Source organism: Pocillopora verrucosa, chromosome 12 (genome assembly GCF_036669915.1).
Source record: "Pocillopora verrucosa isolate sample1 chromosome 12, ASM3666991v2, whole genome shotgun sequence".
NCBI classification, from domain to species: Eukaryota; Metazoa; Cnidaria; class Anthozoa; order Scleractinia; family Pocilloporidae; genus Pocillopora; species Pocillopora verrucosa.
The window spans coordinates 15,646,927-15,673,221 of record NC_089323.1 but is presented as its reverse complement, the minus strand read 5'-3'; the positions used below and the strand labels follow the sequence as shown (position 1 = coordinate 15,673,221).

Here is a 26,295-nt window from a genome sequence, read left to right as displayed (position 1 = left end):
CGGTGTCAAGCATTAGGCATTCACCTGCGTTTTTAAAAATTTCGTTACCAAGTTAATTCTGAAAAATTAGCAGGTGAACCGATGACTATTCTTTGAAGAGGCTACATGTATCATGTAGTGTGCTTGTGCACGATTCAGAGAATTACTAGCCAGTTTGCAAAACATAGCCTCCACTAGCTTGTTGTCTGTAATTTAGAAAAAGAGCAAAGGATAAATACTCAGAAATGTTAGCAACCATAGACTGATTCTGGTTCACCTGTACCTCTGCCGATGTCTCTTTTGTATAAATTGTACTTATTGCAAAAAGTTATACATCGGCGGTACAGGACGACGAGATTAAGCGACCGATTCCAAGAATACCTTCGTGATCACGACCTACACCACGAAAAAAAATGACCAAGAATCATCCAATCAGTCTCTATTTCTAGGGGCCAGCTACGCTTGGCGAAAATAACTGCAACCCAAGAACTTATATGCGTCCAGATTCCTTGTATTCTAGTAAACAACGATTTACATACGAGGATATAACCGGCGACGATTCGGAGTTATTGCTTCTTACAGGATAGCCCCAAAATCCTTAACTAAAAATCAACGGCAAAAAAAACTACGAACGACGCTCAAGCGGCGCGCATGACAAGGGAAACTGCGCCCTAAGTAAATTTTCAGCGGCTCTACAGGCTGTAAGTAAATTCAACGAATCATACACTAGTAACTAGTGTGTGATTCGTATACAATCTGAGCAGCATGTAGCAGTCTGCGGCCTTTCCCCACACCAAGGCAGTTCGGAAAGCTGCAAAACTATAGAACATAAATTTATCTTTCAAATTGGCACTCATAATCCCCACGATATCAGTGAACGCTTTTCATTCAGCTAATTTATTTTTGTTTTTCACGTTACCATGTTCCCTCCAATAGCATTGATGTACATTTTGCTGCTTATAAAACCAAATTATCCGGTTTCAATCTGACTATTTTTAATTTTTGTTTTTAGTCCAGCAAATCATCTGTGGGACTTCCTACTTTTCAGCCGTCTTAAAAGAAAGACCTATGCCTTATCTATTACTTTAATCGGCACGTGTGAATGGCTATAACACGTCATAAAGATGCCCGCATTTAAAAACTAAACTTTCTTCCGTTCAGAACAAAGTACTCTAATGGAACTTGTCTTGAGCACACATGTTAGAGCTCCCTGCTTGTGTCCGATAAAAACAAGATTTCTCAAGGCATATGTCTAAAGCAGGTTTTGGCGAATTGGGCAGTAGGGGCAAGCTCGATTCTTTGGTGAGGTCACGGCGTAAATTCAAATATCATTGGCTACTTAGGTAACTATAGTAAGCCTGTTTGTTGTTTGTTCTTGTGTGCGCTTAGTAAACAATTTCCCTTATCTGACAAGTGTAAGTTTTCTGAATATAGCATATCAGTCTCGATTCGGAGAAACATACCCGCTAAGTTTTAACTCGAAATCAGCCATCGCTCACTATCTTATACGATTTTCAGTCAGGCTCGTGCTTCGCCACAGCTCAGATGGTGGGTGATCACCCAGTGGTGAGGGGGGTGGAGTGCCTAAAGATTACACTAGGTTTTCGCATGAAGACGGGCAATGACCGCCCTTTAGGTGGCCTGGCAAGTAAAAATTGTAGGAAGGGGGAGGGAGGAGGGGGACCGTGGGGGGGTTGATATAAAGGCTAAAATTGGAACGCAGTCCAAGGAATAGCCTATAGTTCAGGGATGGGGAGGGTAGGTCTTGGACTCTTCAGTAAACTGGAGTTTGCTTAGCGGTTGAGAGCGCTGTTTATCATGATTGGCATTCAGGCTCATAACCTGCCACAGCTCGGCCGGTGGGCTAAAACCTCGACTTCTTGAGAGTCGCTGAGGGTCAAAAGCACCACGGGTAGAGAGAAGGAATCGATTGACATCGCAAACACCTGCCTGCTAGGTTTTCGCTCGATGGCGGGCATCACCCGGAAATCCACTCAAATATCTGTTAAGAGTTTTTGGAACTTTCAGCAAATCTTCGCAGATATTAAGATTGACCGGAACGTTACACCCCTTTGAGGGCAATTTCATCCAGGCGTGCAGGCTTTGCTGAGCTTTGAACATCATCGAAAAGACATTTTATGCACTTCCGTAAGATTCCCTTTTAGTTTCTCAATCATGCCTTCCGCTTCGTTCTTCCTTAACTTAGCTACTTCGTATTTCTTTTTAAGATCTTCTGAGGTTCTCGTCTCAATGACTGTTTCGTACTTAAAAATGTAAGGAAGATACAAGTGATGACTCCAATGGCAATGGTTTTTGCAGACTGTGCAGTAACCACTCCCGTCCAAACTAGAGAGGGATTTACGCAATTAAGAAAATGTAATCTTTGGTCTTTCGACGTAGTGGGCACGTATTGTTTATCTATTTTATGACATAAGTAAGGTAAGTTTGCGTAATACTAAATCTGAAAATCTAGTCAACTTTCTTCACCCTTAACGACTTTGACAGCCTATATATTTTTTTTCTAATTCATATTCTCCGACACAGCATTTAATTTACACTAACAATGGCCTCTATATATGAAACGAGTTTGGTTTTCTTCCATGTAAAATAATAAAGATGAAAAAGTAAAACTCTTGAGCTGGCTTTTTCCCGCTGGCTATGTTTCTTTTCGACAGAAATAACTGAAGTACAGACAGACGTTATTTCGTGATATCGGTCCTGTGATTTTGTACCACGTCACGTGAAGTAGACAATCAGATTGCCCATTAATTATTTAAAAAATTATAAAAGGGTTTTAAAAAGTTAAAGGGTTATACAAGCTGTTAACTGAAATTGATTGAAAACGCTTCGATTTTGATCATGTGACCTTACACGTCACGCTTGTGTACATGTGTAGTACTTTGAGTGAAAGCAGTTCTATTTCGGGGTCTGATTATTCGGATTTTGAGGCCTCGATGGAAGGTGAACATAATGAAAGGGTTTATTAATTAATCTGTTGGTAAAATCAGGCCCTGGAAATTTGAACCGCAGGACAAACGTAACCCAAAAAGAGCGCGAGAGTCAGAGGAGGATCAAGAGCGCGTGCGCCGCGGCCGCCTCAACTAAGAAAGCGATAATGGTGAGTGCATTTACGATTGTAAATAAAGTATCTGAAAATCAGTTGCTTATTGAATGTAGGTGCGATCAAGTGAAGAACGCCAAATGTGCATACTCTTGAATACCATAGGAGCGAAGTGTTTTTATACTACACGCACGCACCATCCGAAGCTAAGGGGTTTCACTGACTGAAAATATAAACATACACGCTTGTGGAGGTGAATTGGATGGATTATACACGGTCACACGCGATTGCATCGGTTTCAAGTTTTCTTGCGCTCATAAAAAGGTGTTTCTTGTAACATTTACAGCATGTTTCTGTTATTATTCACTTCCATTAAAAGTTAATTAAACTTAGGCATACGATTGAGCTATATAAGCTGCTCACTGTTAGTTTTAATCATTCCTGGGGAACCCTCAGCCAGAGACGAAACGCATCGAAAGAAATAGAAAAAAAAGTTACAACAGTAGGAAGTCTTCCTTTGTGCTCACTAGTCTCCGGTAACAAAAAATAAAAAAAGGACAAATCTTGGGCTTTTCCGGAACGTGGAGGAAGAGTTTCGTTCACGAAACCAGATGACGGCCTCCCATAATACGCGACAACACTTTGCGTTTAGTCACGCTCACTCCAGAACCGATGGGCCTGAGGTCACAGTGATATACACCGGACAAAATCTAGAGTCAAATACTTTTCGGCTCGGACTAAAAAAAACTCTCTTTAAGTATAGGACTCGACACTGGTAAAGAGGAAAAAATTATGGGAACATATATTTTTTTTAAAGTTGTTTGGAATGGCGTGCAAATTACATGTGGCCCTGAATACAGACTTGCGATCCGTCGCGTTTCGATTATTCAAAACTCGTTATTTTGTTTCTCACCCGTATTTCGTAGTCTTTAAATGGTGGCCCATGACAGAATGGAACAAATCTAATTTTTTTTCCGCTCGTAAATTTCGGCAGCAGCTGAAAGGCCGGAACGAAGTTGTTACTTTGACGCTTTTCACTGCTCTACACACGCGTGACGTATCACATCACATGATCTAAATCTGACCGTTTTCAAAATGCCTGTCGATTAAGCGTCAAAAAAATTGCAGAAAATTTGATTTTGCACAATGTATCGTTAATTTGTTCATTTAGGATTCTTTAACCTAAGAGGAATGTATTGGGACAAAAAAAGGGAGAAAAATTTAGCGTCAGTTACCCTTTAACACGCTAAGTTTCTTTGTTCCTTAACACGCGAGCTTATTTTGTACAATCCAGCTTACTTTTTTACTTGTGTTTGTCAGCTTCTTAACAAATTATTGTGAGAATGGTGTTTGTAAAGTGTATTACTTACAGAATATAAGTGAAAATGAAGACGATCTTCTGTCGTATCCGAAAGTTGTAATAACAAAAAACATTCACGGCAAATCACGGCTCTTTTGCTCAGGATTTTCACAAGGAATTCAGTGAGCACGACGTATTTCGCAAGGTCCAGAGGAGCTCAATTTGAACACATGAATTACTTTTTGAAAAATTAATTATTACCTTTTGAAATATAAATCCTTATGGCTTCATGAAGTTAATAAGCCCAGTACCGAATCTTTTTTAATCCTTAAGCAACGGTTTTCCGGCTCCATGTCTCCTACGCGATCGATGTTCGTCACTCTATGCAAACCGGCATTTTTAAGCGTTAATTAGCCGGCGCAAAGCCAAGCTTTCCGAGCGAAGCCCGCGTGCTATAAAATTGGCACGGTCACCGTGTTATATCGTGCAAACACGTTCCTTTGTTTCTACCGCGCGAAGAAAGACAATGACTGCGAAGTTAATGAGGCAAGTAACTTACAAGCAGCCAACTTGTTAAAAGCTCGTTATTTTGTTTTAGCGTGCTAGTGTACCGTGTGCGTGCGTTCACCTTATTCCCTGAAATCCCGTGGAGGGTCACATATGTTATCACGTGGGTGTTGTGAAATACCCGCTTGAAGTGAAATCTACAACTACAGAGTTGGAACATGGAAAAAATGACTAGTGGATCTTAGCAATTTTTTTAGATATAATCGTAGAAAAAAGGAAGGAAAAACAGAACCCTGTTCAAAAAAACAAATGAAGGCAAAAGAGTGACAAATGTAATCGCTGTAGAAAACTCATTAACTGAGGAAACAAAAAAAATCTCGCGGCGTTGCCCCAGGGAAACCTCGTGAAATGATGAAAACGTCGTCGCTATCATTTTTATTCGAATGAATGAATTAAGAATGTCGGTACTAATTTAAAAAGAGGTTTCAGTTTTTTTTGTTTTGAGCGAATTGAGACAATTTTTTTGTAGTCTAAAAGTGGAGTCGTCACTCTGTAACAGGTTTAGTGAAACGTTCGTAGACATAGCGAGTTGCGAAGCGTGTCATTGAGTGAATATGGAGGTGTGCTGTTCTTTTAAGTCTAGGAGGAATGTGTGGATTTGACACCAGAGACAGGAAAAAAGAAGCACAAATTATCCCTTTACTAGCCTGTTCAAAACCAATTTCCAACCATACAGCAAGCCTGGGATTTTCTGGTCCAGAGGACGAAGTTGAACTTATCCTCAGCCGAGCAGCAGTATTTACTCAACCTGCAAACATAAATTCTATAATCATTTGTCCATTACATCGCGAAAAGCTTGGTTTGGGCTGGAGGCGGGGATCTACTTCGCGGTGTAGAGAGCCAATGTTCTTATGTTTTCTGAGCCTCGAAGCAATATTAATGATAACAACAACAATTATGTGCAGTTGGAAACTAAAACAGCTTAAAAAATTACCGACCAGTGGCAAAAAAATTAATTGAGATTTACCAACAACCGACAAAATTCGAAAATTTTAATCAACAACCGACAAAGTAATGAAATTTTGAAAACGACATGGAGACCTCCCCCCCCCCCCCATTCAGACCCTCTGTTTACCCTAAAAGCATCAAACCTTGTCAAATGACTACTCTCAACGGGATCTTTCATGTAGCGGTGTCAGTTTATCGATTCGTTAAAATTTGAAACTCCTCCCAGTTCCTTGTGCAATTTCGGATTGGCCTATAATTATCCATTACATTTCTAATCCTGTACGCGTACATCAAAAAGTCTCAAATGTTCACCTTTAAAGCACCGTCTTATCGTAATCGAAATAACAGGAGTTGAACAGTAAATTGAATTTCGTGCGCGGGTAAACATTACAAGGTCGTGAACATCGCACAAGTTTCAACATCAACAAATGCTCAGGGTAACTTAAGAGAAGTGCAGGCTATTTATTGATCATTTATACACGAACTACTTCGCTAGTTTAAGCAGTGCTTGTCGGCTTTTTTATTTTACTTCTTTTAGTTGTGAACATTGAACGTCGCGTGTTTCGATTACAAGTTAGTAGTGGCAATTTGCTTTGCAAAATGCGTGTATGAATAACAAAGGCTTCTTCCTCCAATTGAAATACATGCAAACGCGTGAAATTACTCGCAAATTCGTGTAACCACAAGATCAGTAAATTTTACACGCGTATAAAATATAATTATACGCACCTTGCACGCAATGTCTAACGGATACTACACGCATTTTACGCAAGTGTACGTACTGCAACCTCTTCGATCGGTACTGAACCTGAGAAATCAGGCCTTCCTGACGGGTGCCCCCCAGAGGTTTATGATTTTCTTTCCTTTTCGAAATTAATGCCAGTTTCGTCTTTATGTTGCATGTTTCTTTGCAAAACATCGTACATTCTAATTTTATAGGGGCTCATTATGTCTAATTGTGTGGAAAACAATTCCTTGAAAATGAGTTTTGTCCATGAGAAGTCCTTGAAAAATATGATATCGGGTCCGTATGAGCCATGAACAACCTTCCAAGGTTAACTGACCAGTCTTGTGCCTCCTACTTTTGCCCTTCAAGAGACAAGACGTCTAGAGGCGTTCATGCAGGATGTATTGGTCTATGCAAGCATTAACACCGAATAGTTGACCCACAGTCAAAATCTGTTTATGCTCACTAGGGTCGGGAAACGAATGACCCTGAAGATATCCGATTTGAAGTCCAAAAATATCAGACTCCTGATTAAATTGCGTCTAGCTCGCAAACACGTACCTCAATCGACTCGCTTGTGTTTTTCTATATCTTGCAAGGGCACCCTGTGTTTTTCAGCTCCTGTTTCATGCGCAAAAAAAAAAAAAAAAAAAAAATGAAACAAGATCGGAAATATCCAATTGGTTTGCCTCCGGCCAGTTGGGATTCTTAACAATGTTATGTTCAATTTAATTTGAATTAGTTGTTTCAGTTGTTTTCTCGGCTCCCACTAGCCTTTGTGCTATAAACACTGCCGAGGGTAAAAAAGGTATTATTTTATATTATCATAATATTTATTGAACGAGATGCTCTCGCAGTTCTTCCGATCACTTTCATTGTTTTTAAAGCCGCTGAAAATCAAGGCTTCGCTGTTATTTCCTGGCGGAATAGCAAGAATCTCATGTTTGAAGAAGTTTACCAATTAAAAAAAATGATACTTAATGGATGGGCGTCCTTTCTATCAATCATCAGCAATGTAATCATCAGTGAAATTGAAGAAAGATACAGAATTTAGGTTCACTTTGAAACTGATTTTTTTCTTCGCTTTAGCCAATAAAAGGCTTGATTTCTGCCAGTCATTTGAGCTGAGTCCTCGTGTATCCTCCCACGAAAGAATCCTAAGGGAAGGAGCGTAAGTACCTTCCCCGCACTGCGACAAATATTTCTCGTCTAAGTTGATCTTGAAGTAGTGGCATTGTGGGGGAATTTAGTGACAAAGTACACTTAAGGAATCGTTTCCCAAATGAAGGCTCTGGACGGCTTCTCCTAATGACGCTTTTTAATAACATTGTAGACAGACTAACGTAGACAACATTTGAGCTTGTTATGACTTGTTATTAAGTTTTCTTGATATTTAACATGCTCTTGATCACAACAAAGTCACGTGAGCTTTTTCATTCCCGTCTTTGTTACTACTTACAAAAATGTAACGTCGTCGCTGATGAGACACACAAGTAAAGGTATTATAGCTTTATAATGATAACACCCTAATTCTCGACTTATGTAGCAAAATTAGTAGCTAATTTAAATGCAATGAGTAAGACGATATACCTATGAAAAAACCCTTATGGGTTTTGACCTTCAAGAAAAAAAGAAACCTTTTTGTATTGGCCTCGATTTAGGAGATAATATTTTTCCTACGGCAATGCCGAAAGTCGACATCAATCGCTGTACCGCATCAGAAATTGTTAATAAACATATGTAATATAGACATATAAAGTTTCAAAATTTCATGACCTTCTTGGCTTGGGAAACGCTTTATGAAATTGGATGGCCATCACAAACAACTTTAAAAATTGTTAAAAACTATCATATAGCTTATATCTTTTTGCAGTTTTCAGTTATTTAAACTTCTGCAGAATACAGTATTGAAATATGTGAGCACATCAGGCTGTAACAAGTTCCAAAGAGGCAAAAAGGAGCAATTGAACTTTGTAACTTGTATCATAACGAAGTCACAAGAACTTAAATCTGGAATACCATTTATCTCCACTGGAAGCTTTCTCTTTGATCTGCTTTTCGGCTGCTTTAATATCTTTAACTTTGGCTAATACTTGAGCTTGACGTTTGGCTTCTTCGTAATATTGAACGCGTTGTTTCCATCCCTCTTTGGCTTCATTCTTTTCGGATTCAATGAGGAGCTCCAGATACTCTATCTGGGTCAGTGGGTTGGGCTTGAGGGCAATTTCGTCCAGGCGTCGTAGGCTTTGCTGAGCTCTGACTATCATTTTAAGGACTTTGGTATGCACCGACGTGAGGTACTCTTCTAGTTTGCCAATCATGCCCTTTACATGGTTCTTCCCTGACAAGGCTGTTTCGTATTTTTTTTTGAGGTCATCTGATGTTCTCATTTCTTTCTTTTTTCTGTATTCGATCACGTAAGGAAGATTCCGGTGCTCCGACCATTTGCAATGTTGAGTACAGATCCTGCAGTTTCCATCGTCGTCCATAACCTTGCAATTAAACTTTTTGTCGTCATTCGCAGTTTGACAGTTTTTATGACAAGTAAAATTGCATCGGAGACATGTGGTGGTATGCCTACCAGTCCCTTCAAGTCTAATCTCGACTGGAACAGTAATTTCGACTGGATACGTGAACGACTTGTTTGTTTCTATGTCCGCCTCGTGTTTTTTTAAGATAGCCTCTTCTTGCCGCATTTCCTCAATTTTGTTTAGACCCTCTTTGATTTGCGGGCTCAAGCCTTCAATTATGATTTGAAGCTGATGGCGTTCCTTTAGCACCTCTTGAGTCAGCTGAAGGCTAACGCTATCCGTCTTCTCAAACTCTAAGAAGAATTTCTCAAAGGAACGAGCACCCATCCTCCAAAACATTGCATCGAATTCTTCTTCGACCTCTTCGGAGTTATTTGCGTACAAGGCTGAGTTGTTGAATTTGTAAAACTTCTGCGCTGGGATTTTGGCGTTGTTTATGGCTTCCATTACTGGGGGCTGTTGGCCGTCTGCAAACGTGACCAGCATGAAGATGCTTTTAACGACATCTTTTCCAAATACAGATAAGATGGAGTCGAAGATGTACTCTTGTGTTGGGGTAAGACGGGCCAAAGAGGCTTGCGTGACAAAACCAATGCAATCAAGATGATCGATCCCATCTGGAGGAGGAATTGAAAAAAATTCTTTGATCTGATTGGTGATTTCTTTGTCTCTTTCCAGTCCTCCCGTGTCTCCAAAGCCTGGTGTATCGATGATGGTAAAAGCGTATGGAACAGCAGAGCCCTTCATTGGGTAAATTGTGTAAGCCGTGATATCCCTGGTCTGACTGAAAGCTTGTGATACTTTGCTGTCTTCTACGACGAGTTTGTAACGGAACTTATCAGCCCATTTCACGCCCAGGATGTAGTTGACCATCCCGTTGATAAGGGTTGTCTTTCCAGCTCCTGTTGCGCCAACAACCATAAGGACTTTTTCCTTACCTCGATCACAGACATCACTGGGGCTGCCTATGCACTTTTTGGCAATCCTTCCTTTGTCCTGATTCAATTTTATTTCTGTTGCAAGCAAGTAGACTGGCGGGGGACCATCTGATATCTTCTCCGATTTTTGGAGTATGGTTTCGGCTAAGCGAGGTGGGCCAACTGGAACAGCCTCCTTCGGCATATCTATTATCTTCCTACTGCTGTAAATTTCAACTTGAGTTTTGGCTTCCTCGTACAAGTGAAGTCGTTGTTGACATCCAGGTCTGGCATCTTGTTTCTCTGATTCGATAAGTCGCTCAAGGTACTCTACTTGTGTCAATGGGTCGGGTTTTAAAGCAACTTCATCCAGGTGACGAAGACGATCTTGGATTTGGTTTTTCATGGTGCCCACTAGCCCATCTTCAAGGAACTGCAGTGAAACATCATCTTTCTTTTCGAGATTTTCTAAAGTTTCGTTTCCATCGCCTGTTTTATGTTTCGCTAATGCACTCTCCTTGTGTCTCAGCTGGTCAGTCTTACTCCGACGTGTTGCAATCTCTGTGTGAAGCTGTTCAATGAGGATTTGTAGCTGATCGCGTTCTTTCCACACTTCTCTGGTAAGTTGGAGACTGACACTTTCTGAATTTTCAAGCTGTTGGAAAAAGCTATTAAGGGAACGGAAACTCATTTTCCAGAACACAGCATTGAACATGTCATCAGCGTCTTCAGTATTTTCTGCATATAGTGCCTCGTTGTTGAGTATGAAGATCTTATCATTAGGGACACCTGTTTTGTTAAAAACGTCGTGCAGAGTGTGTTTCCGACTTTCTGCAAACGTAAGGAGCATAAAGATGTTTTTGGACATATCTTTTCCAAACATAGACATTATGGAGTCGAAGATGTATTCCTGCTCTATGGTGGGGTGAGGTAAGGAAGCCTGTGTGACAAAACCAATACCATCGAGATGATCAACACCTATTGGAGGAGCAGCAGAAAGGAATTCTCTCATCTGATCAGCAACGGTTCTGTCCATCTGTAGTCCTCTGGAATCTCCATAACCAGGAGTATCAACTATGGTCAAAGTGTAGGTAAGCTTCGAGCCTTCCATCGGATTGATCGTGTAGATATTGATGGCCTTCTCTTGACTGTGACTCTGTGAAGACATCTTATCATCCACGACAAGTTTGAATCGGAAGGTATCTTTCCATTTTACGCCCAGGATGTAATTTATTATGGCGTTGATGAGAGTTGTCTTTCCAGCGCCTGGCGGTCCAACTAGAAGAATAATTTTTTCGTTTTTGTGTTCACCACCGATAGTATGTCTGCAAATTGCCCTTTCGTCTTTGTGAACTTCGAGTTTTATTGGAAGATCGAAAATGGATGGAGATCCACAGGTAATCTCGATTGAGCTTTGAAGCATAATTTCGGCAAGACGACCTCGAGTTTGAAGTGGATCACTTGATATATTTTCTCCATCTACCTGATTTTCCGTACTAAGAGCGATGCTTCAAAGGGAAAAAAAAAGAACGAAATTATTCGTGTTCAAAGTAACATTTTCAGTAATACTGATAGCATAACCATTCAAGGTACGTATTCGACTTTGGATTGATCAACCTTCAGCTGTAAAAGAGGTAATATGTTGCCATGCTTCACTTAAGTTCAAGTAATCAACTTGTGTTTAAGCCGGCAAACAGTTTTAAGGATCAGCTGTAAGCTATTACACTCATGCAGCATCAATGAATAAAATTTAACGTCAACATAGACACCAAGATAACTTCGGTAGCAATGACGATGACAACAAGTATTACTCTCTTACTAACCTTGCCTCCTTCACTTTAGACTGGCTTGTGGGATTTTGGCTTCGTTTTCTTTGCCACCAAATTCCAAAGAGCACTGCCATAAGTGCTGTGGATATAGCCCAGGGAAAATAATCTGTTAACACGTCAAATACTCCCATCGTGTTTGCTTACTCAGGAAAAAAACCTACGAAATGGACAAGTAACAGGTCTCTAAATAAGTGATATTGCTATTTATTCTATCTATTCATGGAAGCACCGTACGATGCTAAAGCTAATTTCGTATTTCATTTGTTCTGTGTCACCATACTGCTTCCCGTCCGCATGAGGTTTTAATTCTCGAAAACCAAAGTTTCCTTTTCGAGGAGACTTTCGCTACTTTAGAAAGCTTTCTTGAGCACAGTTGCAGAGGCAGTCAATGAAATTTCGTTAATTGAAAGAATCCAGACATTGAATGGGAAGCAACAGAAGTGTGTGAAAAATAAAAAAAAATCAGTGCGTCTTTGGCAGTGTTTCTGCATTTCAGCATTTTGAATCGTGTGAAGTTCACCGAGTATAGCTTTTCTAATTAATGTTCAGTTTTATCTAAGCGTGGAAGTAATGATAAAAACAACAATGATGAACAGCAGGTAACCATCACACCATGTTATATAGCTATGCTGGATGAGCTGATGTAAGTGTAACCGTTTTCGAAAGAAAGGATCCACAATGTAGGTGGATATTTAAGAATAACAAAGTAACAAACAGAATGCCAGACGATCGAATATCCTGTGTCTTTGCACATAAAGCTCAAGGCCTGTCAACTTAAACCGATGCCAAACATTGACAGCATTCAAATTCTACATCGAATCGCACGTTTCCAAGAAATGCCACCTGAACTTGAGCTGTGGTGCCTCTTAAAGATTGGTACAATAAATTAAATATTTCTTTCATTTAAAAAGCCTTTTACACAGTCAAGTACACCCTTGGGGTCTAACTCTTATGGGCATGCATAACCCATGACCTGTTTGACTACCCATTACTAAATTGAGTTATTCCAGTGGAACGATTGAAATTACCTCAGTGGAGGGTTACTTTAGTGGAGAGTACCAATTTAAGCTAACGAGCACGAACTGAATATTGCTACAGATGAGCGTTTTCGTTTTCGTTTAGAATGGTTTACAGTTATCAGGTTGTCTACTTCACGAACTCCAATATCAATGTCACAACACTTGTTAGTACTAATCATCGGAATTTAAAGACTTAATTTAAAAGCAAACGAAAAAAATTGCAATCTATCGATAAACTCTCTTATTGACAAAAATGAAGGTTTACAATGCATCACAGGTTATAAGTGCCATAGTCTTTGTGAAATAATTCGATCCACAGTGGTGTTACTTAACTAAAACATATCGATGGAGTTCTGAAATTAGGCCACGCTAATTTCTTAAAGAGTTTCACACTGTTCGATCTTGTGTTACCTTCCAAGATTTATATTGCCAGGGTTGTTAGCAACTACCTGCATCTTAAATGAGATCAAATTTATTTAAAAACTACGAACGGTCCAATGCCATCACTCAGTCGAACAAAAAGATCCGTTCCCGGCCTGTTGGAAGTTTCTTTTAGAGCTAATGCACAGGATTGGTGTTAGTAACAAGAAAATGTTCGAGGTACCTTTTCAGTGGACGGACGGTTGCTTACCTTAAACTTCCTTGAAGATCAGCTAGAGCTACTTGTTTTGTAAGTCACTGAATATGCTCAAAACTGCGAAGCTTTTTCCTGGAATCATCAGAGAAAAAAAATGCAAATTTCAATATCAGCTGACGTATTCTTTAGGAGTGCTTCTGATTGGTCCCTCTGCTAGCTATTCTCAGTTTAACCAATCAAAGCCTGTTAGCTGTACCGTATAAGTCAATAGTGCATAATGATTTTCTGTTTGTCTCCGGAGGACTGCTATCAAAAAAATTGTCAATTTATCATCGAAGAACATCTGCAATCTTCTGTAATTTTATTCAAAACATTTCTAAAATTTAACTCTCTCAAAACTGAAAACAACGCTAAATGCGTAATATACTCAAAGCGAACTTGCTTATTTTAATATTGCCCAGGTTGTTAACGATTACTTGCATCTTAAATACTATGAAATATATTTAAAAACTAAGCACGGTCCGACGCCACCACCCAGTCGAACAACAAGATCCGTTCCCGGCCGGTTGTTAGTTTCTTTTAGAGCTAATGCACATGATTGGTATAAAAACAATTAAACGTTCGAACTACCTTTAAGTGGACGGACGGTTGCTTCTCTTAAATTTCCTTAAGGATCAGCTAGAGCTACTTGTTTTGTAAGTCACTGAATATGCTCAAAACTGCGAAGCTTTTTCTGGAATATTACGGAAAAAGCTGCAAATTTCAATAGAAGCTGACGCATTCTACAGGAGTGCTTCTGATTGGTTCCTTTGCTATTTAATCTCAGTTTAACCAATCAAAGACTACCAGTTGTGCCGTATAAGTTAACAGTGCATAATGATTTTCTTTTTGGGGCCTATAAGCTATAAGGGTTAAGTGGAAAGAAAATAAGACAAAAATTTGGGGCTAAACATTATGCTATAATACTAACAGAGCCGTAGAATCGTCATTCGAAACAGCCTAAACGGGAAAAGAGCTGAATAGATGAGCAATTTACTTGACAGGTTCTAAATATATTTCAATCATCAACGGTGTCGAATGATGAAGACACATAAAGTTCTGTAATTCTTCTCAACTGACATTGAGCAAATGCCGAATATCATGAAGCAAATGATTTTGATGACATATTCAGAATTTCTGAGTGTTGCTGAACCGTATTGCCACAAAGTGGTCAACAGTTTGAAGGTAGTTCTCTAACGCATAGTCTTGAAATGTTACACTGATCTCAGTTTCAAGGGTCAAGGTATCCGAATTTGATCGCTTCCTGTGCGCTTGAGTATTTAATCCTCGGAAACCGAAATTTCATTTTCAAGGAAACTTCCGATACTTAAGAAAGCTTTCTTGAGCACAGCTGTAGACATAACGTATTATCCAGTTCTTCCGTCCTCTCAAAAATTCTCAAAATCTGGTATTTGTTTTCAATTGATTTCAACAATTCTCGGAAAGAGAATTTGCTTTTTCAAGGAAACATTCGCTAATTTAAAAAGCTTTATTGAGCGCAGCTACAGAAGAGGTACATAATATACCGTTAACCTAAGAATTGCTGTTACTTAATGGCAAGTGATAAAAGTTGTAAAAATTCAAAAGCAAGCGGGGACGATCATGGCTGTGTTTCGGTTGAGTAAATCCATTTCGGATCCTGTGACGGTCCCTGCATAGTTGTTCCTATGTTCAGTATTATCTGATCCTCGAAGCAATATTAATGATAACAACAACAACTATGCGCAGTGGGAAACTAATACTGCTTCAGCCGCAATCAATCTGCGAATTTCCATGGCCAGTTAACAAAAATGATATTAAGTCTACAATTTACATCATAGATACTAAATGCCATAGCCTTTAGAAAACAGTTCGCATTCCAAATTTAATAAAACACGAATATCCTTAAGCAATCCTCATTTTAAACTAAATTTTCATAATTTGTACAACACATTATATATATCCGAAAACATAGTTACTGCACTTCAATTCCACATAATGGTCAACAGTTTCAAGTTAATAAGTGTTTAAACGTCATGAAATTACGAACATGTGGAAAATGCACAGCTCCGCTGCCGAAACGTAACTCCACTTTCCCTCTGATTCAATGGCCAGCCCCCAATACTTCCAGTATGTTTCGTAGAAAGAGATACAGCATATTGAATATTAGCACAGATACTAACAGCATTGTTCAAAAACAGTATAAGAAAAACGATTTTACTCCACTGAAGTTTCGGTTTTTGGGTAAGAAATTGAAATTTGTTCAGCAATATCATTCATGAGTGCATGTACAACTTTTGACTGCATTATTTTTTTTTTGAAAAAGATTGAAATGCAATGTTTAGTCTGTGGAAAGCTTGAATTATGAAATGTTTAGTCTAAGGAACTCCCACATCACTCTGTTCGAAAAGTGCTCAGTGTTCCATCATTTGGCGTCCTTACAGATAATTCCATTAACGTTATCAATTTTCTTTCGTTAATTTCGCAAAACACGGGTTATTTCCCATGTCTTCCTTTCAGTGTTTGGGTAAGAAATTGAAATTTGTTCAGCAATATGTTATTCATTAGTGCATGTACAATTAACTTTTGACTGTATTATTTTTTTTGTTAAAAAAGATTGAACCATCCTTACAGATAATTCTATTAACGTTAATAATTTTCTTTCGTTAATTTCGCAAAACACGGGCTATTTCCGATGTCGTCCATTCGGTGTTTGGGTAAGAAATTGAAATTTGTTCTGCAATATGTTATTCATGAGTGCATGTACAATTAACTTTTGACTGTATTATTCTTTTGTTAAAAAAGATCGAAATATAATGTTCAGTCTGTGGAAAGCTCAAAATATAAAATGTTTAGTCTAGAGAACTCCCACGTCACTTTGTTCGAAAAGTGCTCAGTGTTCCATTATTTGGCGTCCTTACAGATAATTCCATAAAAATTATCATTTTTCTTTCGCTAATGTGCGACTTTTGACTGCATTATTTTTGTTTAAGATGTCCCTCTCGTCTTATTTAGAAGTTACCTCCTGAAATTGTTTGAAGTTTAAGATGGCCTTTGGTATGACTCAACCAAGCTCCAGTTTATCAAAGTAAAGCGAGATGAAGACAGAGACATTAGACTAGGAAATACTTTGAAGAGATCAAAAGTGACTCGAACTTATTTGCATTAAAGTCAATGATTCAGAAATATCCCATAAACTCTGTCAATAATTCGTCTTCCTTATTCATTTTTGAAATGCTGTCGCCTTTTCTGAGTATTTATCTTTTATGAAACATCGACCTGGTCTATAGCATTCTAATCATTTTAGACTCTAATCAATTTCTAACCTGAAAATCTCGGTTTTAGTTGATAGCGATTGAATTCCTTGAGTTTGTCAATGTCTGGTAAGAAAAGCAACTGAAAGCGTGTCTCTTTTCTCCCGCGTCAAATGACATAGAAAGAAAAAGCATATCAGTGGCAGCGACCTTTGGATACTTGTGGATAGTCTACCATTGGTTCAAAGACAATACTTCGCCCTTTGGGGATTTGATTGGTGGGAAAAAACAGATGTCCACTATTTTTAACTTGTAAACTCACAACCATGCAACATTCACATGAAGATACACCAGAGATCCAATCACGGAAGACAATGTAAACATTAGACCACCTGGACTAATCGACACCACTGAAATGACGTGAAGAATGAAGTTCAAGTAGAAGCTTCCTATATTTCTGAGAAATTGCATGTTCCCAGGGCATAAGCAATAACAATCAAGACTGATTCTGTCTTTCTCTTTGTTCAAATTAGTAAATCGACCTAAATCTATCACGACAGTAAGTTAGATATCATAACAAAACGATGAGCAAGTCTAAAAATGAGAACCAACTTTAGATGATGAAACCTTCTTAGCAATGATGGGATCAAGTTACCTTCAGGAAATTAAAGTATGAAAATTTAACGTTAGAAAATCTCATACGATTTCAATAAATATGAAAAATTCATAAACAGACATGCAGATTGGATTACACTGGCTGGTCTTGAATAAGATAACTTCCCTAGCATGAAGTATTCTATGCGGAATCTAAAAATCGTGTCAGCAGTTTCCAGTTAGTGTTTAAATGTCAAGAAATGACGAACATATGGAAAATGCACAGCTCCGCTCACAAAACGCAACTCCACTTCCCTTTTGATTCAATCGCCAGCCCTTAATACTTCCCTAATGTTTTGTGCAAAGAGATACAGCATATTGAATCTTGGCACAGATACTAACAGCATCGCTTATTAACAGGATAAGAAATAACTGCCAATGACGATCAATCCAAGTTTAGGATCAAAGGCATTGAAAAGTTTGCCTCTCACTCTTACCTAAAAAATTTCAGTTTTCTTTGGTAGCGATTGAATTCCTTGAGTTTTTCAATAGTCTGGAAAGAATGCAACTGGAAGTGTTTCTCTTTTCTCCCGCGTCAGATGACAGAGAAAGGAAAAACACATCAGGAGCAGCGACCTTTGTACACTTAAGGATAATCTAGCATTGGTTCAAAGACAATGCTTTGCCGTTTGGGGATTAGATTGGTGAGGAAAAACAGATATCCACTATTTTTAACTTGTAAACTCACAACCACGCAACATTTACGTGACGATACACCAGAGATTCAATCACGGACGACAGCGTAAACATTAGACCACCTGCACTTATGGACCAGATTGAAATGACGTGAAGAATCCCGGAATTCAAAGGTAAAGTATAAACTTCCTATACTTCTGAGACATGTATGTTTCTAGAGCATAAACAACAACAATCAAGACTGATTCTGTGTTTCCGTTTGTTCAAATTAGTAAATCGACCTAAATCTATCATGACAGTAAGTTAGATATCATGACATCATGGTAAAGTGCAAGCTTCCTGTATTTCTGAGAAATTGTATGGTCTCAGGTTAAGTTCAACAACTATAATGACTGATTATTTTTTCCAGTTACTATTGATTGCCTTTTGGAGTCGGAGGATTTTGGGTGGATCATACAGTTTCAAGGGAGATGGAAGAAGGATCTTTCCCGAGGGACCTCTGGCCCAGTTTTTTTAGGCCTCGGTAGTTACCAGTCCCAGAAAGTTGTATTTTGTGTGCCGTGTCTGCAATAACTACAGAAATATTTATAGTTTTGAAATCGGACAGAAAAATATCAAAAAGATGGACTGATTCTTGCGCTAAGACCCTTACTCATATCCAGCCAATTATGTCCAGAAATGCACGCAGTAACAAAAGTGGCAGATTTGACGAAATTTCGTCAAACCAAGTAAATGTTTATGGATTTGACGATTTTGGCACATTATAGTCAAATTCGTCAAAGCGCAATCAGCTTGGCGAAATTGACGAGTTTGACGAGTTTTAGTCAAATTCGTCGAAGCGAAATCAGCTTGGCGGATTTGACGATTTTTTACCGAATTTTCCCCATTTTCGTTACTGCATGCGTTTCTAGACATATATCAAAACGATAGGTGATGATGAGGCTTCTATATAAATTGTTCCAATCATTAGCGATATGGTCTCTATTGCTTTTCCACCTCTTGAAGTGAACTTAATGAAAATAAACAATCTAAAAAGATACAAGACCACGTTTCACGGAATTTTTTTACTTTACCATGGCCCGGTCATTTAGGATCCTCCCAAGAAGAATCCTTTGGGAAAGAAGCTTCGGTTTTTATTTCCCGAACTGTGACTATTACAACATAGTTACATTCCAACACGCGCTCTGATTGGCTATCCCGAATTGGATGGACACACGCTGGACATTGTCCATTCCTTGAATTATGCGCGCGTGATTTAAAATAAAACAGTGGCATCAGTTTTAGGGGGGAATTCAATGACTCTTTAGACTTTTTAGATTTGTATCTCAAATTGGTATCCTACTGAGGGCCCCTTTAGCAAAAGCCTTACAGCAATACTTTAAACAGATGTACATGGACAACAATCGAGCTTGACATTTAGCTTTTCGCAATGTTTTACGTGCTTTGTCCCTCCCGGTCTTAGCCTCACCATTTTCGCATTCAGTGAGTGGCTTAAGGCAGTAAATTCACCCTCACGAGATTTGGTTTGAGGAGTATTTCTACCAAATGAGTTTAAAATTCCTGGACTTTGTATCATTCCAATTTTTAGGGAGCCATAGGTCGAAAAGGTAGTCTGTGGTACTTTTAAGCGCAGCGGGCTAGGGAAGCGTAAGATACAAAACCATGCAGTGTCATGCATAAGGTGCTCATAATATTTAAGAAGAGAAATTGAAATGTGAACCTCATCTTTTCTTATTTATGCCGTGAAGCAAATGCAATCTTTCGTCTTTTGACGCAGTGCATTATTTACCTATTTTATGACATGACTAAGGTAAGTTTGCGTAATAATAAATCTGAAAGTCCAGTCAACTTTCTTCACCTTTTAACGACGTTCACAGCCTATTTTTGTTCTAATTTGCATTCTCCAAAACAGCATTTCAGCTATCAGTGGTCTCTATGAAACGAGTTTGGTTTTCTTCCAATAAGAAAACTAAGATAAAAAAGTGAAACTCGTGAGTTAGCTTTTTCCCGCTGGCTTTGTTTCTTTTCGACAGAAATAACCGGAGTACAAACAGAGGTTATTGTTGATATCTGTCCTGTGATTTTGTACCACGTCACGTTAAGTAAACAATCAATGTGCCCATTTGAAAGCTTACAAAACGGTTTTAAAAGTTAAAGGGCTATAGAAGCTGATAACCGGAATTAAGGGAAGCAATCAGAACAGTAGAATGCAATATACAGAGTTGAAAATTTAACAATCTGGTTCTCAAAGCAATGATAACAACAACAATGATGTGCAGCAGGAAACTGAAAGAGCTGAATATCTAGATGTGTTACTTTCACTCTTACTAAACTTTTCAAAACTACACTTTTCTTTCCAAATTACATCAACGAGTCTTTCATTTACCCAACATTTTTATCTATGCAATGGTAACTTCCACACTATGTTAGATTCATTATAGCTAGACGAACTCTATATGTGTAAATATTAGTTTTCAAAAGAAAGTATCCAAAATTTAGGTGGATATTTAAGAACGATCGAATATCCTAACCCTCTGCTCCTTAAGCCTTGGGCCGGCCTTTCAGCTCAAACCGAGCGCCAAAAATTGTCGGTGATCAAATTCTCCCTTAGATGTAGTGTCTGGAATCTTTTCAACTAACATTGGGCAAATGTCGAACATCATGAAGCAATCCTCATAAAAATTGTAAGGATTTTGATGAAATATTCAGAATATCTGAGTGTTGCTGCACCGTACTACATCATAGTGGTCAACCGTTTTAGGGTAGTTCTCTAACGTATGCTCTTGAAATGTAATATTGATCTCAATTTCGAGGGTCAACGTATCCGAATTTGATCACTTCCTGTGCGCTTATGTTTTTAATTCTCGGAAACCGATATTTCATTTACAAGGAAACTTTCGATACTTTAGAAAGCTTTCTTTAGCAAAACTGCAGAAGCAGTCGATAATATGTCGTTCGCCTAAAGAATTCATACACTGAACATTTTAATATGTGTAAAGTTTTCGGAAGAAAGGATCCAGAATGTAGGTGGATATTTAAGAATGACAAAGTAACCGACAGAGTGCCAGACGATCGAATATCCATTGTCCTTGCTCATAAAGCCAAACACAGTAATCAAATTCTACATCGAATCGCACGTTTCCAAGAAATATCGCTTGCACTTGAGCTGTGGTGCGTCACTCTTACGGACTGATACAATAAAGAGAGAAAATATAATTTTTTCTTTTACCCAGTCAAGTATACCCTTGCATGCATAACCCACGATATGAAGACTATCTAGCTAGTGGGCAAACTCATCCTCCACTGGATCTGTTTGACTACTCGGCATTATTAAATTGAATTATTCCAGTGGAACTAGTAAAGTTACCTAAATGTCACAATACTTGTTAGTACTAATCATCGGAATTTCAAGACGTAATTTAAAATCAAACGAAAAGATTTGCAATTTATCAATGATCTCTCTAATTAACAAAAAATGAAGGTTTGCAATGCATCACTGGTTCTAAGTGCCATAGTGTTGACGAAATAATTCTGTCAACAACTGTGTTACTTGACTAAAACATATCGATTTTAACATTGAGCAAATCTCGAATATCCCGAAGCAATCCTCACAAAAATTGTTGTTTTATGAAATATTTAAAATTCCCTAGGTTTTAGTTTGCGTGTCCTTAATGCCACATAAAATTTCAGCGTATAAGAATAACAAATGTATGGTCTTGAAACATAACACTGACCTCAATTTGGTGTTAATTCACGGAAAGAAAATTTGCCTTTTCAATGAAACATTCGCTAATTTAAAAAGCCTTTTTAAGCACAGCAACAGAAGCGGTACAAAATATGCCGTTAACTTAAGAATTGCTGTTACTTAATGGCAAGTGATAAAAGTTGTGAAAAAATAAAAAGCAAGCGGAGACCATTATGGCAGTGTTTCGGCTGAGTAAATCCATTTCGGATCATGTGAAGCTCCTTGCATGTCCGAACATATGGAAAATGTACAGCTCCGCTCGCGAAACGCAACTCAACTTTCCTTCTGATTCAATGGCTAGCCCCTAATACTTACAGTATGTTTCGCACAAAGAGATACAGCATATTGAATATTAGCACAGATAACGTCAGCATTGAAAGGATTGTCATCAACGATCCCTCCAAGTTGAAGATCAAAGACATTGAAAAGTTTGCTAGTCATTCGTACCTGAAAATCTCAGTTTTCGTTGATGGCGATTGAATTCCTTGAGTTTGTCGATAATCTTGTAAGAATAGCAACTGAAAACGTTTCTCTTTCCTCCCGTGTCAGATGACAGAGAAAGGAAAAGCACATTAAGAGCAGCGACCTTTGTATACTTGAGGATAGTCTAAACAGCAAAGTATTGTCTATTTGTCAACGGTGGGGAGTTGATTGGTGGAGAAAGGAAAAAGATATCTCCTATTTTTAACTTGCAGACTCAACCATGTAACAATCTCGTGAAGATACACCAGAGATCTAATCACCGACGCCAGCGTAAACATTAGACCACCTGGACTAATGGACCCGATTAAAATAACGTGAAGAGTCCAGAATTCAAAGGTTAAGTATAAGCTTCCTATATTTCTCAGAAATTTTTTATTCCCAGATCATTAACAGCAACACTGATTCTATTTGTTCGTTTGTTAAAATTAGTAACTCGATCTAGACATATCACGACAATAAAGTAGATATCATGACATTACAATGAGCAAGTCGGGAAATGAGAGCCAACCTTAGACGATGAAACCTTCCTAGCGATGATGAATCACCTTAACCTCAGGAAAGTAAAGTATGAAAATTTAATGTTGAAAAACCTCATATGATTTCAATAAATATGAAAGAGTTATGAGCAGAAAAGCAGACTGGATTACGCTAGTTGGTCTTTAACATGATAACTTCCTTAGTATGTTGTATTCTATGCGGAAAATTAAAAAATCGTGCTAACAGTTTCAAGTTAGTGTTTGAACGTCTAAAAATTACAAACATATGGAAAGTGCACCATTCCGCACACAAAGTTAGAGACAGAGGACCAGAAGTCAGTTGGTTGGGTTGAGTGAGCGTTTCTGTAAACAAAGAGGGAATCAAATGGCGAGAGCAAATCCCTTTGTGGATCATTGCACCTAGTTTTTAAAAGTCCTAATGGTCACCAGCCCCAAAAAGTTATATTCAATCAAGATCGAGATATCAATAGTTTTGAAATTCAGACAGTAATGATTCCGGGAAACGAAACAAAATTAAGTGGAGTTTCGGGCCTTGAGATAGACGTATCCCATCCGGAACGAGGTTAGCTAGGTGAAGAGATGCTCATCGTCAGAAACTGAATTTCAAGTTCAATTTCAGACGTTGAAGGCCGATATAAATGGTAGCGTATTGAAATTATTTTGCGTTTATTTGTCCCTAAGAAGAAGAGTCAACAAAAGCCATAAGAAGTCTAAGTAAAGAAGTGATGTCCCAACGGGAAAGTAAGATCGAAAGCTTTAGGGATGTTTGCCAATTCGAGGAAAATGATCTATAATGGGTAAGTTCCCTACGTACCAATCATCAGCATTGTCAATTTTACTACGTGTACCCAGCTGAAATTAAATCTGATAAATCTTTACCGTAAGGTCTCGAAATATATTATTGACCTTAATTTTCAAGCTAAGGGTGTCCGAATTTGATCGGTTCCTGTTTTCTTGATTTTTTTTTCTCGGAAACTAAATTTAGCCTTCAAGGATAGTAAAAAATTCACCACTTTAAGGAGCTTTCCTTGGCACAAACGTATTGTCGAAGATATTTCGTTAACTAAGGAATTGCCGGCACTGAATGGGAATAGGTGTTTAGGCAATGTTTCGCCTGACGTACATTAACCTCCACTTCGGATCGCGTGGGACACTTGTTAGTACTAATCATCGGAACTTCAAGACGTAAGTTAAAATCAAGCTAAAACATTTGCAATCTACCAATGGTCTCAGTAATTAACAAAAATGAGGGTTTGCAATGCATCACAGGTGCCATGGTCTTTACTAAATAATTCCGTCAACAAAGGTGTTAATTGTCTAAAGCATATCAATTTCTGAAATTGTTCGCAACCAACATTGAGCAAATCTCGAAAATACCGAAGGAATCCTCACAAAAATTATTATTTTGATGAAATGTTTATTATTTCCTAGTGTTTAATTTGCATGTCCTTAATACCACATAATAATTCGACGTATGAGAATAACAAATGTTTGGTCTTGAAACATAATACTGAATTCAATTTGGTGTTAATTCTCGGAAAGAAAATTTGCCTTTTCAAGCAAACATTTGCTAATTTAAAAAGCTTTATTGAGCATAGCTACAGAGGTACATAATATGCCGTTTACTTAAGAACTGCGATAACTTAATGGGGACCATTATAGCAGTGTTTCTGCTGAGTAAATCCATTTCGGATCATGTAAAGTTCCCTGCATAGTTGTTCTTGTGTACAGTTTTATCTGAGCCTCGAAGCAATATTAATGATAACAACAACAATTATGTGCTTGTGAAACTAAAACCGCTTCTTATTCGGTATCTATGATCTTTCTAAACTTCTTAAAAGTAAAGCATTTGTTTTCCATTTCCTTTCCAGATGTTTCCGTATGAAATGGTTTGTCTTCGACTTCATTTTCGTATACAATTGTAGATGACGCGCGACCTATCTCGACTTCAAACGTCTGCTGGAATTTCGCAATCAAAAATCGAACGGAAAATTTTGCAATTAATCAGCGAATTTCCATGGCCGTTTAACAAAAATGATATTTAGTCTACAACTTACATCATAGATACTAAATACCATGGCCTTTAGAAAATAATTCGTATTCCAAATTTAATAAAACACGAATATCCTTAAGCAATCTTCACTTTAAATTAGATTTTCATAATTTGAATGACATAGTATATATGTCCGAAGACATAGTTTCTGCACTTCAATTCCACATAATGGTCAACAGTTTCAAATTAGTGTTTAAACGTCATGAAATGACGAACATATGGAAAGTGCGCAGCTCCGCTCGCGAAACGCAACTCTACTTTCCTTCTGATTCAATGGCTAGCCCCTAATACTTCCAGTATGTTTCGTAGAAAGAGATACAGCATATTGAATACTAGCACAGATACCAACAGCATTGTTCAAAAACAGGATAAGAAAAACGATTTTACTTCACTGAAGTCGGCTTGAAATAACTGCAATCAACAATCGCTTCAAGTTTAAATTCAAAGGCATTGAAAAGTTTGCTTCTCATTCTTACCTGAAAATCTCAGTTGTCGTTGATAGTGATTGAATCCCTTGAGTTTGTCCTTGAGTTTAGTTAGTTAAGAATAGCAACTGAAAGCGTTTCTCTTTTCTCCCGCGTCAGATGACATAGAAAGGAAAAGCACATCAGGGGAAGCGACTTTGTAGGCTTGAGGATAGTCTACCATTGGTTCAAAGACAATACTTCGCCCTTTAGGGATTTTATTGGTGAGAATAAACAGATATTCACTATTTCTAATTTGTAAACTCACAACCACGCAACATTCACGTGAAGATACACCAGAGATCCAATCACCGACGACAGCGTAAACATTAGACCACCTAGACTAATCGACCCGAGTGAAATGACGCGAAGGATCACGGAATTCAAAGGTTTAGTATAAACTTCATATATTTCTGAGAAATTGTATGTTTCCAGGGTGTAAACAACAACAATCAAGACTGATTCTGTGTTTCCGTTTGTTCAAATTAGTAAATCGACCTAAATCTATCGTGACAGTAAGTTAAATATCATGACATCACGATTTTACATCACGTTTAAAGCGATGAATAAGAAGATGCGCTTCCGTTGGCGTAAAATGGTTTGTTTTGAGATGCATCCATGCATTATCATTTGTAGACCAATATCCCAGGCATTAAATTTCCAAGTTTAGCGGACGAAAACCTAGAGACCTTTGAAATCTGTTATTTAAAGACATATAGATTCATTTTTCGTTTGTTACAAATCTGGATTACTATTGCTTAGAATGTTAGCGATTACCTGCAACTTTAAAGATATTAATTTTTTAATAACAAGATCCGTTTCCGGCCAGTTGTAAGTTTGCACGGCTCCGCTCACAAAACGCAACTCCGATTTCCTTCTGACTCAATCGATGCCCCCCAAAACTTCCAGTATGTTTTGTGCAAAGAGATGCAGCATATTGAATATCAGTGCAGATACCAAAAATATCGCTCAGTAACTGACAGGGTAAAAAATGATTTTATTTCATTGAAAACGGCATGAAATAAATGCCAATCAT

General features: G+C 38.2%; 1 protein-coding gene across 4 annotated transcripts; it reads right to left on the bottom strand.

Annotated features, from left to right (window-relative positions):
* Nucleotides 1-8,035: 8,035 nt before the first annotated feature.
* LOC131788038 (uncharacterized) lies at nt 8,036-25,544 on the bottom strand. 4 transcript variants are annotated; one of them, XM_066159263.1, is made up of 4 exons: nt 22,210-22,288; nt 13,510-13,587; nt 11,854-12,016; nt 8,036-11,538 (listed from the first exon to the last, which is right to left on the bottom strand). In XM_066159263.1, the coding sequence occupies exons 3-4, from the start codon at nt 11,988-11,990 to the stop codon at nt 8,577-8,579; spliced, it is 3,099 nt and encodes a 1,032-aa protein (XP_066015360.1). In that variant the 5' UTR covers nt 11,991-12,016; nt 13,510-13,587; nt 22,210-22,288; the 3' UTR covers nt 8,036-8,576. The 4 variants fall into 4 exon arrangements, with proteins under 4 accessions (XP_066015360.1, XP_066015359.1, XP_066015362.1 ...); XM_066159262.1 differs by lacking the exon at nt 22,210-22,288 and adding an exon at nt 17,819-17,902; XM_066159265.1 differs by lacking the exons at nt 13,510-13,587; nt 22,210-22,288 and adding an exon at nt 25,272-25,544.
* Between the last annotated feature and the right edge of the window lie 751 nt (nt 25,545-26,295).